The sequence below is a fragment of the Anser brachyrhynchus genome (genome assembly GCF_964034855.1).
Source record: "Anser brachyrhynchus genome assembly, chromosome: Z".
NCBI classification, from domain to species: Eukaryota; Metazoa; Chordata; class Aves; order Anseriformes; family Anatidae; genus Anser; species Anser brachyrhynchus.
Window position 1 is genome coordinate 67,987,726 of NC_137697.1, and position 13,785 is coordinate 68,001,510.

At 39.1% G+C, this 13,785-nt stretch overlaps 1 protein-coding gene across 48 annotated transcripts in view; it reads left to right on the forward strand.

The window, feature by feature from the left end:
* ELAVL2 (ELAV like RNA binding protein 2) overlaps window positions 1–13,785 on the forward strand; it is a 330,906-nt gene that overhangs the window by 278,130 nt on the left and 38,991 nt on the right. For 35 of the 48 annotated variants that reach the window (XM_080573990.1, XM_080574004.1, XM_080573983.1 and 32 more), the window contains one exon: window positions 549–789. In XM_080573990.1, the coding sequence (XP_080430116.1) occupies window positions 549–789 (241 nt within the window). The remainder of the gene's footprint in view (window positions 1–548; window positions 790–13,785) is intronic. The other 13 variants (XM_080573995.1, XM_080574006.1, XM_080573993.1 and 10 more) reach the window with 1 other exon arrangement.

A 13,785-nucleotide genomic window follows, 5' to 3' on the forward strand; every position in this document is an offset into this window, starting at 1 on the left:
ATCAAGGAAGAGTTTGTTTTCCATCCCAGCATATTCATTTACATCCCTAAACATCTCTTTAAATTACTAATCTTGCTTTCTAGTACTATCAGAGACAGGGTCAAGATACAATTAACACCCACCTGTTTTGAAAATAACCAAAAAAGGCAAATACTTGAAAAACTGCACTTCATGTTTCAGTTGTCACTTAAGTTAACAGTACTGATTACCACTGCAACAGTCCAATTGTGCTTGGTAATTTCTATACTATAAAAGCTTTGATGTCCTGAGTGAAGGGGATGGGGGAGGATAGAAACTGAGTTATGGCTCTTGATTTCGCTGGAATAAGCCCTAGAAGATTTTAGTGATGACTTGATTTGCCTGTAAGTTTTAAAATTGTTTCCTTGATTAACAGTTAAAAATCATTCAATATTGTTTTTGCATGTAGAAGCACTATCTGTCCCTGGCAATACCACTTGTGCATAGTGACAATTCTTTTAGATTCTAATCTGGACTCTCCATAACAGAGGGTGAAATACGAGTTTTGATGTTTCTTCCTGTATTTTTAGCAGGTAATCGCTGCCATGGAAGCACAGCTGTCTAATGGACCAACTTGCAATAACACAGCCCATGGTTCAACCACCATAAACAATTGCTCATCACCAGTTGATTCTGGACACACAGAAGACAGCAAGACCAATTTAATAGTCAACTACCTTCCACAGAACATGACGCAAGAGGAGCTGAAGAGTCTGTTTGGCAGCATTGGTGAGATAGAGTCCTGCAAGCTTGTCAGGGACAAAATAACAGGTATGTGCATTTGGGGATTTTCTGCATCTTCTCACTTTCCTGGCATTTGAGCTGTCACACGGTGTTTTTGCAATTCTCTTAAACTATGGAATAAACTCAGAAGAAACCAATGCAGATGTTGCTAGTCAGAAGGAACTTCTGTCAATCATTGTCTAGATTCCACACCAAAAATTATATACTTATATTTACATTTCATCCAGTTCTGTGTATGAGTGCTATAAATGCTATCAGGACACTTAATTCTTCTGAGCTTTCAAGTCTTTGAGAAGATTTAGATACAGAAAAGCAGTTAACTATACAAGGCTCACTTGAGATTTTATTGAACTCCAGTGGAGCTGTGATTTTGTTAGCCTGGCTGATACAAAACTTAGTTTTTTATAGGATGCAGGAAGTTAATCTGGTACCTTGTGAAGAAGGGTAGTTTAATTTTTTTTAGCTTTGTGGGTAAAGCAGCTTCTGCATTGCAGCACTTCTGCATTTCTTTAGGATGCACATTTGAATTGATTTGTGCAGTCAGAGTGGAAGTATGAGCCTGCAGAGTGATGTTTTCTGTTAGTACTTTATTTTAGCAACAGCTGGTGTATAGAGCGCATGTATTTAGACCAGTTGTTTAACTTTGAAAGAACTACCAGATGGATGCCTGTACTCTAAAAGCCAAATGAAAGGATGATTGGCAAGGTTCAGTTTGTCTCATTTCCATTTGTCAACTCTGAGCTCTGTCAGACTGAGAAACATTGTACAGTTTAGGTTGACATTTCATTATTTTTATTCAGAGATAGTGACTTGGAACTCTGTTGCCTGATTTTTTTTTTTTAGTCGCCAAATACCTAGCTTTTGAGAGCATATCTTAAGTTCTCGGCTGCAGCTGTTTAATATACTGGTTAGCTTGTGTTTAAAACTACTGCTCTTGGAGGCTACATATTCTCTATGGCTTAAGGGATGGAAGCCAATACTTTACTACTGAAAGACTACTGAAAAGTAGTGGCAGTACATGGTCATTTTGCTCACAATAAATAAACTTTCTTGTGACTGTGTTCCTAGGGCTGCAATAGTGGGATGTGGGAAGAGACAAGCTTTAGCTGATACAGGTTGTATGGGGCTTCAGCCCCTCCTACACATACTGATGTTGATACCTTGGATGTGTTGGAGAGAAGTTCCCCAGATGCATACATGAATAGCGGGGGCTGAGGCCTAAAAACCTTCAGGCAGTCCTGGCACCAACATCGAACTTCTTTGGCATGCAGTACATGCTTTTTTTCTCTTGTCCTGATAACATATTTTCTGTGCCAGCATGGCAGAAAAGTTCTAACAGCTTTTCCTACGTTAGTGCAGGTGCTACTGTGTGGAGGGGTGATGTTTAAGCAGGAATTCAGCAACAAAAAAATGAGGGGGGTTCTTCCAGTGTTTTTCAACTGCCTCTGCCAAGGGTGAGCAGATTCATCAACGTTAGGGTTTTCTCTTAAATTTGTCTAGCCTGATAAGCAGGCAGCAGTGAGACTGACGTTAGCCACAGGCATCACCTTGGAATATATTTATATATATTTATATAATACTTTAATTGTCAGTGTTCATACCTGCTAACATGCAATAAGTGGAAAATATTGATATGACACTTGTGTTACTTCTGAATAATTCCTTTTGCTTTTTGAGAATGCTTTTTTGTAATCATTCTCTGCACTCTGTAGGCAGTGCTTGTGACAGTGAGTTTTACTTGCGTATGGTGTGAGGATGACTGGTTACACCTGAAGGGATGTTCTTGGCATTGGTTACTCATAGTTGTAAGTCTTGGCTACTGTTCTCACCCATAGACACTTTAGCTGACAAACTACACTTCTGTGACACTTGTGTTACAACGTGGATTCTCACACCTTGCTTTTTTGGGTCTGCTGTGGTTCAGCTCTGTACAGCACCAGTTAGTTCTATGGCTTGCTTTAGTTTCTACTTCATAAGATACCTAAAGAGAAGGAGAAATAAATGGGCTCAGGCCTAGAGACATGATGTTGTATTTCTGTTTCTGAGACTGTAAGAATGGAATTTTGTCTTTTCAAGTGACTACACTACATACAGTTTATATTTGTTAATTTGAAAGCAAATCTCCCCCAAACTAGGTAATCCTTCCTGAAGAGGATGATTTTTAAGACTGTCGGAATGGATCCATCTGTCTTGGTGAATTCTCTAGGTTGTACTTCATGACTCCTCATTTCAGATAACATTTGTTGACAATTTCCCCTTTCCGTAGGGACCATGCAGTGGCACAAAATGGGTCAGCCTAAGAGGCTGCTCAAAGCCCAACACTGCTTCTTCCTTACTGAGTAGTCTGCTTTTTGTGCCTTTGAGTGAAGGTTGTTTTTACCTCCCTTTGGATCTTAGTGACCAGCACTGCTCCAGATGTCTTGCTCTGAGACATAGGTAGCAAAAGGGTTAAATATGAGATACCATACTCCAGCATAGTATTCAGTAGCTTTGGCTACTGAAACCACTGCTTTTAGACTTTCTGGGTTGACTTTGCTACCAGACCTTACAAAAATCTGTTCCCGTAACTGTAAGGAACACCAAAAGCACTTTGGGATGCCAAAGAAACTAGGCTGGGCTGATGCCATACAGTGCAGTCTTTGGCTGAAGGCTGGTTGATGCAGAAAACAAGCCTATCTTTTCTGTAGGTAATTACTTCAGTGCTTTAAAATAAAGTGCCTTTACTTAGCTGTTTCCTGACCTTTTGTTCCAGGAGTTGAAAGATACAACTGTTACTTCATCTATTTGTAGGATGGCTATTTAAGCTGTTTACCTGTCTCGTAGATCTGAGTTCACTTATTTAGCATTCCTTCCTAAAGTTGTTTAGGGATTATATGCTTTTCCCAATTAAGAGACTGCTGCAAGCACATAGAAGTGAGCATCAAGGTCTTACTGATGGATGTGCAAATTACCCATATCCTTCCATGATGGCTCTGATGTTTTATATGCTGAAAGTTGACATTGCTGCTACTTCATGTCAGAAAGACTCTTTACCTGGGAATAGAATGGAGGAAAACTTAATTGCAGACCTTGTTTAAAGGTCTGATGCTTCCTGTATAGCGTGAAGTGGTGCCTAAGAAGGATCTTGAATTTAAATTACACTTTTCAGTTGGTGACAACTCCAGGTTTGGAACTGTTTGGAGAAAGAGATGGTGTTTGCATTTATCATAGCAGCTCCTCAGCTTAGAAGCATTTATTTGGGAACTAGCAAAAACATTGCCCCAGTCTTGTTCCGTAAGGTTTTAGTATAAATCAGAAATGAGGTATCTGATGTTATAACTGCACTGGGAGCCGTTATGTCTGATTTAAGCAGCCTGGAGCAAGATTACCGTGTATTAGTGGATACTGGGTTGAGAGCACTCTAGTTTCATGCCTGTTCTCATTCATCTTCAGGTTTTACATGGAGTGTTTGGAGAACAAATTTTTCATTTTTCTACGGTTTAGATCAGAGATTAAGAGGAAACTTGAGATGAATTTCAGAATTACCTTGTTAACTCCTGTGCCAAAACAAAGTTCATCATAAACGATGAACTCTGAATACTCTTTAATTGATGAGGAGTTTGTGAGAGTGTAGAATTTGAAATAAATTGTCACACAGACCAAACTGCAAGTGAGAATTGATATGGGGCAAAACTTTGGTCTGTCTCTGACTGTCTAACTTGTGGTCCACATCAGTATCAGATGCATCTTCTGGCCACTCGGGGAAGTGAAACTTCACACATGTGCTGGAACTTAGAGCTGTTTGCCAAGACTGTAGGACAGCTCCATTACAGAAATGCTAAGAAATCTTGCACTGTCTACATGGATGAATGATACTAAACGCGGAAATGAAACGTTTCACAGCAGTGAAACACTTTGTGATGAAGAAAACAAGGAATGCTAATCAATCTGTACATATTGGCAGGCAGAGTTGCAGACATACCCCAATATTATGATCTGCTAGTATCTCTTTAACACAGCAAGGAGCTATAAAGTTTGTGGCCATTACTCCTTTTCATCTAAGGGTTTGGCTGTGAGGAGAAAGCTGAAGTGGAAGAAATACCTGCTAGTCATAACCTGTTCACAGGCACAACTTGATGTTGGGGCATCTTTCATAGCAGTACTGAAATGTACTTAATGTAATAGGAAAACAGTGTTCTGAGCAAGAATTAAAATACCTGACAGCTGTTCTGTCGTTGTACCTAAGGCGGAAATATTAAACCCTCCTATTAATGAAGATTTTAAAAGGAGCTGAAAACTAGTCCCTTCATGTAGAGAGTTCCATCAACAAGATCACTATCTGAGAAGCAAGGCATGAATGTCACTTAACTTGATAACCAAATAATTTATCCGGAATGAGTTACTGTGCCCAAATATAGTCGGGTCTTTGGCACCTAGATGCTTTTGGCTAATGCAGATTTATGTAAATACATACTGCTGAATGAACACGTGAAATGTTTGTAGTTGTACAGTGAATGGGAGACCCTGGTCTCGACAAAGCTACATAACTGAATTCTTATGACCTGTTTTTGGATGGCTAAGTGCTTTTGCATTTTTAAAATCAGAAGATAACTTTTTACATAATCTAGTGTTAAGCATGTGTATTTATTAAAATATCTAAAATGCTATAAGGGAAGAAGGTGAAATGCAGTGAAGTCTAATGATCAAACTGCCCTTCTTCAAGCATTAGAAGCACAATCAGTTCCCTCAGGACAGGTTGATTCAGTAGCAGTTGAGGGGAAATGCAAGGGAGAGTAGTAACTGTCACTTAAAAATCAGCACTTAAGTTAAAAAAAATGCGGTTTGCTACACTATACTCACTTCTCTGAACTTCAGTATACGTTAAAAATGACAATGTGTGGTATGTATCCCCATGAAAAAGACTGCAATTCATTTTCATGTCCACTTGTCTTTACTAGAGTATAAATTCGGTTGTCTGGAATATTCTTTTCATGTCATAGAAGACTGATTTCAGGCTTTTTCTTCTAGTAATTTACTGGAGAGTAGTTACCTACATTATGACTTTGGAATTGAGTCTCACGTTGTGAGAGCAGCTGATAACAAATCTCATAAATTTGAGAGAATTTCATAGTTTACAGGAGCTTTGAAGCCAAGAAGTGTTCCCCTATTGTAATAATCATGCACTTATAAAATTTAGATGTTTTTATCTAAAAATGACTTTGACAAGTCAGTTTTTCATGTCTTTTTTGACTGAACACATTTGAACTAGTAATAATGCATATATGTAGACCTTATGTTTGTGATTCAGTATGCCAGCCTGTATTGCCTAGAAAGTGAGGCAGGATGCATTTAGAGATAGAGCCTAGAATAGTATTTCACAGATGTTAACTCGTATTCCTGAAATTAATCTGTTTAATTCGTAAACTTTTCCATTTAGTGGAAGGAACCAGGTGCTCCCCACCTTAAGTTATTTTCCTGCATCACTTTCTGCTGACAAGCTTCCTGCCTTCTAACCCTTACGACAAAGCTTACTTCAGGTCATTCTAGGTGATCATTACTACGTGGGTCTGTTTTTCAGATTTGATCCAGCTGCTGCCTACTGTGAATCTTGTGTTGGTTGAAAACCTGGTACTCCTGCCAACCCTCTTCCAAAAATGTGTTCTTGTTTGTCTCATTGCTAGTAAATATCTGTAGTGTTGTGGTGAGGCTTCTTTATGTTCAACACTAACTCTCAGAGTAAAATTCTTTGAGTTTTATGTGATCCTTAAAACTTTTACACTATCTAGAAATAGTACAGTGTAATGGACAGATGCAGAGAAGGGGGTCACACTTATTTCTGTTTCCATAAGACTGAAGTTTTCAGAAGAAGCATATCTATCTTGTTTTGTTTAATTCTGCATATTTTATCTTGCCCTCTGCAGATGTTCCTTTGCCAGATACTTGGAAGTGTTGTTTCATTACAGTTTTGTTGCAGATAGTACAGACACAAAAGGCAGCACAGGATGCAGCAGGTGCCTAGAACTGAAAGTTAAATGTTTCTAGAAAATTGTTGATGCAGCTGTAGTCAGTATGTTTGAAATTAATGTTTGTATGGAAATAGTTTGTAATCATAAAGTCTTGTGCCTTCTCTCTTTTTTTTGAAGAGCCATGGTAATAAATGCAAAGGATTCCGGGTTGGTCAGAACTGAAAATGGAAAATGTGTATGGAATTGCGCATAATGTCATCAGAGTTGAGCTTTCATGTTAACAGCAGTAATATTTTAGTAATACTGGTCATTATTCAGTGTGTAATGTGTACACATAGTCACTGCAATGCTTGGAGGAGCTCCAAAGTTGTCAGATACTTGTTCAGGGTGCTCCCTGGTTTTACAGCTTCTGAGAGGAGACACCTGGTGACAACACTAAATGGTAATCTGCCCAAACAATTGTTAGAGGGAGAGGAAGGATTTTTACTTGCATGGTAGGCACTCTATCAGCAGAACATGGATGAAACACTGATGCCTTGGTGATAGCTTGTATGTTTGCTGTGACTGTCACTGCAGTCTTTTGGTAATCAAGGCAGAGATCCTTTGATGAAGCAGTAGAAAGTGCCTTGTCTAATTGGCTGCTTGACTTTAATTGTTAGAACATGTGAAACTTGCTAGCCTGTAGTTTTATGAAATCTGTGCAAAAACTCTAGCCCAAATTGGTGCCTGGCAGAGAACAGAGCTCTTGGAAGCACATCACTTCTCCATGTTGCTGTAAAACTAGAGTTTCCCCATGTGTGAACTTCAAGTTTCGGAGTCATCTCTTGGTTCAGTTGAACCTAGGCTGGCAGTTTCTTCAAGTCTCATCACTATTGCTTTGAACAGTGTAAGCTTACACTCCAGCCCAAAATCTTTTTCTTGCCTTAATGCTAGACTTATTTTAGGGCACCTAAACTAACCTTATGGGAGAATGAAGACAGCATACTTACACCTTCAATCTGGAACTCTATAGACATGCTGCCTTCTTGAAGTACTCTGTGGTGATGAGGTGAGAGACAAACCAAGTTCTTTTCCTCTCTGTGTCTTAGAGGGAAGCAAGAAGAGAAACTATGGCATAACAGTGGGATAGCTTAGTCTGGAAAGTGGCTGCATGCTTGACTTATCGTTATCGCCATGCTTCATGGTGTCCTGAGATAAGGAGAGGATTCTGTCAGCCTGATAATTCTGGATTTGGCAGGGATGTGGACAAAAGGTATTTCCTGGCAAACTGTCTTGCCAGCAGGATGCTTTGAGGAGACCTTAACTAACGTGAAAATGGAGAAAAAGCAATTGGGATTGAACCAATTTAGGATGATTTCTTTCTGGAGCAACTTGCTTAGGACCTTGAAGTTAGATTTTAACAGAGCTGGGGAGCTGGATGGGAAAATAAGTTTGTTCTTGTTACCAGCTTTTTAATTTTTAAGACAGTCCGTTATCTTGAATGCCACAGCTATTAGAACATGGTCTGTGTTGTGGCCTGGGGACCCAGTGTATTATAGCACAAGAGCAGCAGTCATTTTAAACTGCTGTTGCATGATTTTCCTACAGGCACAGAAAGCATTGGCCTACGTAGCTGGTGGTTGGAGTGCTGTCCTATTGTCTGGACTGCAGGAATCATCCTGAAGGAATTGGCGTTTTCAAACAGGCGGTCTGTGGCTTTAGAGCAGTATTAATGGAGACTTGTATTAAGCCTGTTAATATTGTATGTTACAGTGCCTTTTCCGATTCTGTATACTTGTTTAATGCTACTGGAAAAGGCTTAATGGCAATTACTGAGCTTTTTCGTATTAAACTACAAGATTTATTGCATGTCACATGTCTCCTGGAAGTGACTCATGTGAGCATGTGGAAATGAAGTAATTTGCTTGATGTTACATTACTTAAAATAGCATTTGATTCTTTGAACTTTGACTTCACTCTTCACTCCTTTGCATGCGTGACACTGTTTTTGACTGTTCAGAAGGTTTTTTTAGGCTTTGTGTTTTCAAATAGGGTAATAAAAAGTTTGACTTAACCTGCATAGCTTGTTATAAGGATTCAGTTAAGTTGCCTAGTTAGTTCTTACTACTGACATTGTCAAAACAAACTATTTTTTAAAAGTTTAGATGGTTTATTCATCCATGTTAAATTCTAGCAATGGATTGATCTCAACATATAGCATAAGAAAGGACTTGATGTTTTAAAACTGGAACCCTTCTTTTAAGGCTAAGTATGATTAGGGACCTTCCTGGTTCTAGTGAATCAAAGCATCACCTTCATTAAATCATTCTGCTGTTCAGAAAGTGATGTCTTTTTTATTGAAATTCAGTATGTACTCTTTTCTTAAAAAGTTCTGTTTTGCTTTTTTTGTCAGATTACAGTGATTTACAAGATGCCCATGAAAATGTTGGGTCCTGCAAATTGTTAGTGCTCCTTTAGTGACATGGGATGTTCTTGTGTGTTTCCTGCAGAAGTAATGCTCTTTGCTTCCACCATAGGAGTACCCAGGGTGCCTGTTTCATCACCATGACTGTTCACTCTTTGTTTAGGTGCTTGTAGGTATGTACTTCTGTTACACCCTAGTGATTCTAGGCCAACTGTTTGAATAAATGTTAGTTCTAGGGGAAACCAGTGTTTATCAAGAGGCCTTAAATAATGAGAAATTTCTCTAGGCCAGCACTGCTTCTCAGGGTAACTGCTGTGAGATTAGTGACAAGTTATAGTAACAGAGGTGCGTTTCTGTGAAGTCTAGCTCAATTTGGCAGCATTAGACAGCATTACTGACCTGCACACCCTGAAGCCCATTCACTCCAAGGATGTCGTGTGGCTTATGGAGCTGCATATCCTTAAAGTAATTCCCTGCTGCCACCACAAGCAGTGCAGTGAGTGAAAAGTCTTTCAGTATCTGTTGTTCCAGATTCATGGTGGCTCCATTAAATATTGAAGCAGCTAGTATATTGTGCTACTGCAAAAAATGTGGTAACAAAGTGAAGCCACTTTTGAAAAAGTAGTTGATTTACCAAATTACATGGTACAGTTTCACCTTAACATAGTAAGGAGCTTCTACTAGTAACATGACAAGCTAGTTTTAAGAAAACATGCTTCATAGGTAACTCACTGTTATTTCAAGCAGTTCCTAATTGTCTCTGGTTATTTTAACACAGGAGTGGCTGTAACAGGCAAGACAGTTGCTTGTTCAGCCTCCTGTACTGTCCATAAGATAACACTCTGCTTCCATACAAGCTAAAGTAACGTACATCCCCACATACAGTCCCTACTTCAAACTGTTTCAGGATGAGATTTCCTGTTTGGATATAGTGTATTCCCTTGGTACGTTTCACGTAGATCTTGTCATCCACAGTATCTCCTACTCTTGACTTTCTCTGCATGCTGTGGGAGGAACCAGAGGTGCACCCTCATGTTTGAATCTGCTATCTACAAACAACAAAGTCTCTAGGAAGAGTTAATTGCTTGTGTTGGAGTAGCAGCTGATGGTGTTCTTCCTATATGGAAAAAACATGCAAAATGTAAGGCAAGAGAATGACACTAAGTTAACAGAATGGTAGAGTTGAACCTGGCTGTGATGAAACTTCCGCTTTCAGAATAACTTAAAGCCCTGGTTATAGCTGTTTAATTACAGAGATAGATGTCTTACTTGACAGTCTATTCTGCCATACATAATGTTGATTTATATTTGATTATCTTCATTCAGCCTGACTGGGTTTGGGAGAAAGAGGCAGCATAGTATCAAATATAGTAATCTAGGAGTGATCATGATTTACAGGCATTTTCTTTATAGTTGCCTAGTGTACTAGCTCAGTGGTATGACTTATGAGTGTTCAGTAAATAGAGTCCATCTACTGGATCAAAAGCACAAACTGCTGTTAAATTGGGAATTGTTTCGTGGATCATGCATTTTGCTCACATATTGCTGAAGCTGCTTTTAAAATGCAGTTCAAGCCGTAATGCAAACTTAAAAGGAGTGCGATACTTGAGCGGTAATTATGTTAAAGGTAAATGGTGAGAAAGCAATACTAATGGTATTCTGTACTTCTTTAGCTCTTCTCATTAGAGAGACTGCTGTGTAGGTACAGTTTTAGTTGCAGTTACACAGTTGAGTGAATAGCATGTCCAGGTGTGTTCCTGTTCAGTGTCAAAATAACACTGCTAATTGCAGTGGCTTAAACCAGACTCGGTTTATGGTGCTACTTTCTGAAGATGTAATACCTTTGAAAAAGAGCTGGTAGCAGCTGGACATAATGCCCTTGTTGTGGAACAGAAGTGCTCTGTGGGCTTGCCACTAGGTAGGATTATGCTACTGTGTTGTGAAGCATTCTGACGTCTTCCACTGTGAATTCCAGCAATTAAGTCTGACTACTTCATACTCCTTTACCTGGAACTCCTCATCAGACTTTTTGTGCTCATGAAGTTGGACTTGAGGCTATAAGTACTGCTCACTGTTCTTTCCAGTGCCGCCCCAGGTTTGTCCTCAGGACACTGTAGGCTGTGACTAATTGCAGTTTTTACGTTAGTCTTCACACAGCACCATCTTCCATGCAATGCCACTTGTGCTTTGATGTGTCAGTCATTTAACACAGCACCTCTGCTCTGTTGAACTTCTGGAAAATGATAAAAAAAAATACACCGAGGGGTGAATTGAAATGAGAACTTCTGTATACAGACTTGCAATGTTGTCATGTATGTTTCTTAACAGCATTCTTACACCAATGTGTGTAACTTCAGGCTTTCTTTGGCCTTTCATCACTTTTAATGTCAAGTTTCTGTCAACTTGACTTGGTACTGTTTACAAAGATAGGATATTGGCTTGTTCTTTAATGCTTTAGGAGATCTTTGCTGATTAACTTCATGCACAGACAAAGAAACCTCTGGCTTTAAACTAAGTTATTCTTAGTTTACTGAAAGTAGTGTTTGATATAAAATGAACACTTGCATGACTGTTGACAGTAAAATAAATTCACTAGAAAAGATCATCCATTTGCAGTCAGGGACTGGCTGGCATCTTGAAGAGTAAAACATTAGAGGTAACACACACAGCTGAAGTCCAATTGTAAAGTACCCAGTCAGGATTCTTACGTTTTTTCTGTAGACAGTTACAGCTCCTAGAACATGCTTAGCTTCAGCAGTACCTTCTTCCCTGTCAAGTATTGATGGAAAGAGTAGGTAGTGTTTTTGGATGATAGGTTTTAGCATTTTGTGATACTGTTTCTTAATGGTTGTATTCCTTTAATACATTATTTCACAACAGATTTTTTTTGCAGGATTTTTTTTGCCCAAGGTGCCTGAAAAGTCGTCATACTGAAATCGCTGATCCTAGTTTAAGTGCTGTCTGCCTTATTTTTTTATTGTTCCCTGTGGAAGGTAGATGCATGAATTTGCTATCGCTTGAAGTTTCTAACTTTCCAGAGTATGATTATTGTGTTCCATAATTTTTTTGTATTAGAACGTGAAACAAGTTCTTTTAGCTCAGTGGTATGTATTGATTGCATTATTAACGAAATGCAAGTATTCTGCTCTATTTTTATTCAAAACACACACTGAGATTTTCATCTTCAAAATTTCTGAAATTGAGTGATAATTTTGAGTTCTTTGAGTTATTGATGTTGACTCTTAGAACTAGTGGTGCAATTTTTTTAATGTTTCTTTATCTGTTAAGGAATAAGTGAAATGGAGGAGGACAATGGAGGAACTTCTAAATGTACATATGCTTTCACCATTAAATACACTGGTTTGTATTACTGAAGTAGTTCTACGAAGCCTTATAAGATTATGGCAAGCCTATACTGAGAAGCGTTTGAGAGCTCAGGTACTTCCAGTATTCATATGTTATTAAACACTTTAAACTGGTTATTTTCTTGGTGGAAAAAGAGATAACAGACAATTGAAAACTTCAGGTTTTGTTTGGTCTGCAGACCCTACAGGAATGTTTAAAAACTACGTAGGAGGGCAGGATGAGCTAGATGCTCTGGTAATACCACCAAGCAGTTACGGAAGGTAGCTTGTTCAGTTCTTTTGTTAGGTCTTTCACTCTGATGAAACAAAGCAGCCAAGGACTCCCTCGTGTGGTGGGTGTGCCAACCTTTTAGACTTCTTCCTGTATTTCTGTTAAAGTCCTTTGGTTCATGGAAGTGGGGAGTGCAGTCTGAAATAAAGTGATTGACCACAGGAAAAAATGTAGCAATAGAAGCTTTTCGAGTTTTGATGCTGTTGTGTTTTCTGCACCTCTCAGTCACCTGGTAAAATTGCCAGTCTATATACTAATGGAGCAGGGCTGAAAAAAACCACCGCACATGCTCAAGCAAAAAATACAAAATTCTACAGCAGTGGTTTTGGATTCTGTCTGGGATGCGTGTAGGAAAATTATCTTCAACAGAAGATAATTTCTTAGCTATTGAAATAGAAGAATCGTGAAGACGCAGACTCAGCAGACAACTGGACAGGTAGGCTTGATACTGGCAGAAATTCCTGGGGACAAAATGGTTCTGTCCCCCCCCCCCCCAGAATACAAAGAAGCATTGTAATTTACCAAGATGCTTTAATTTTAATCAGTCATGAAATAAAACTGCTCTGCTAATCAACTGCTTTCTAACCGTGTTGTCAGAACAACATGCATCGTTTTTCAAGAGATAAAATGTTACAGGACAACTGAAAATGCAGTACTTGAGTTGACTGCGCATTTGTGGCCTCTCAGGGACACTACCTCCTTGTGGTACAGCTATAGCTGTGTTTTAGAAGTAGCTTTCAAAAGGGCTTGCTTAACATCTGTTAAGTTAAAGCTCGTATTTGCCTACGTTTCAAGCCTTTCTCTTAAGGTGTAGCAGATTGTAAATGACACTTGAGCACTTTCAGGCAAAGCATGGTTAACAGGACTGCACAGTTCAGAGGGCTGAACTCCCTCTTACTGCACATCCAGCCCAGCAGCGTTGAGTAAAGAGCTGTTGAAGATACTGCTTTGGGCGCTTGTCTGAATTAGTATTACTTCTTGGTTTTGAGCTGCCTACAGGCTTTACGAGTACATTCTGCCTGAAACCGAGTGGTAGCT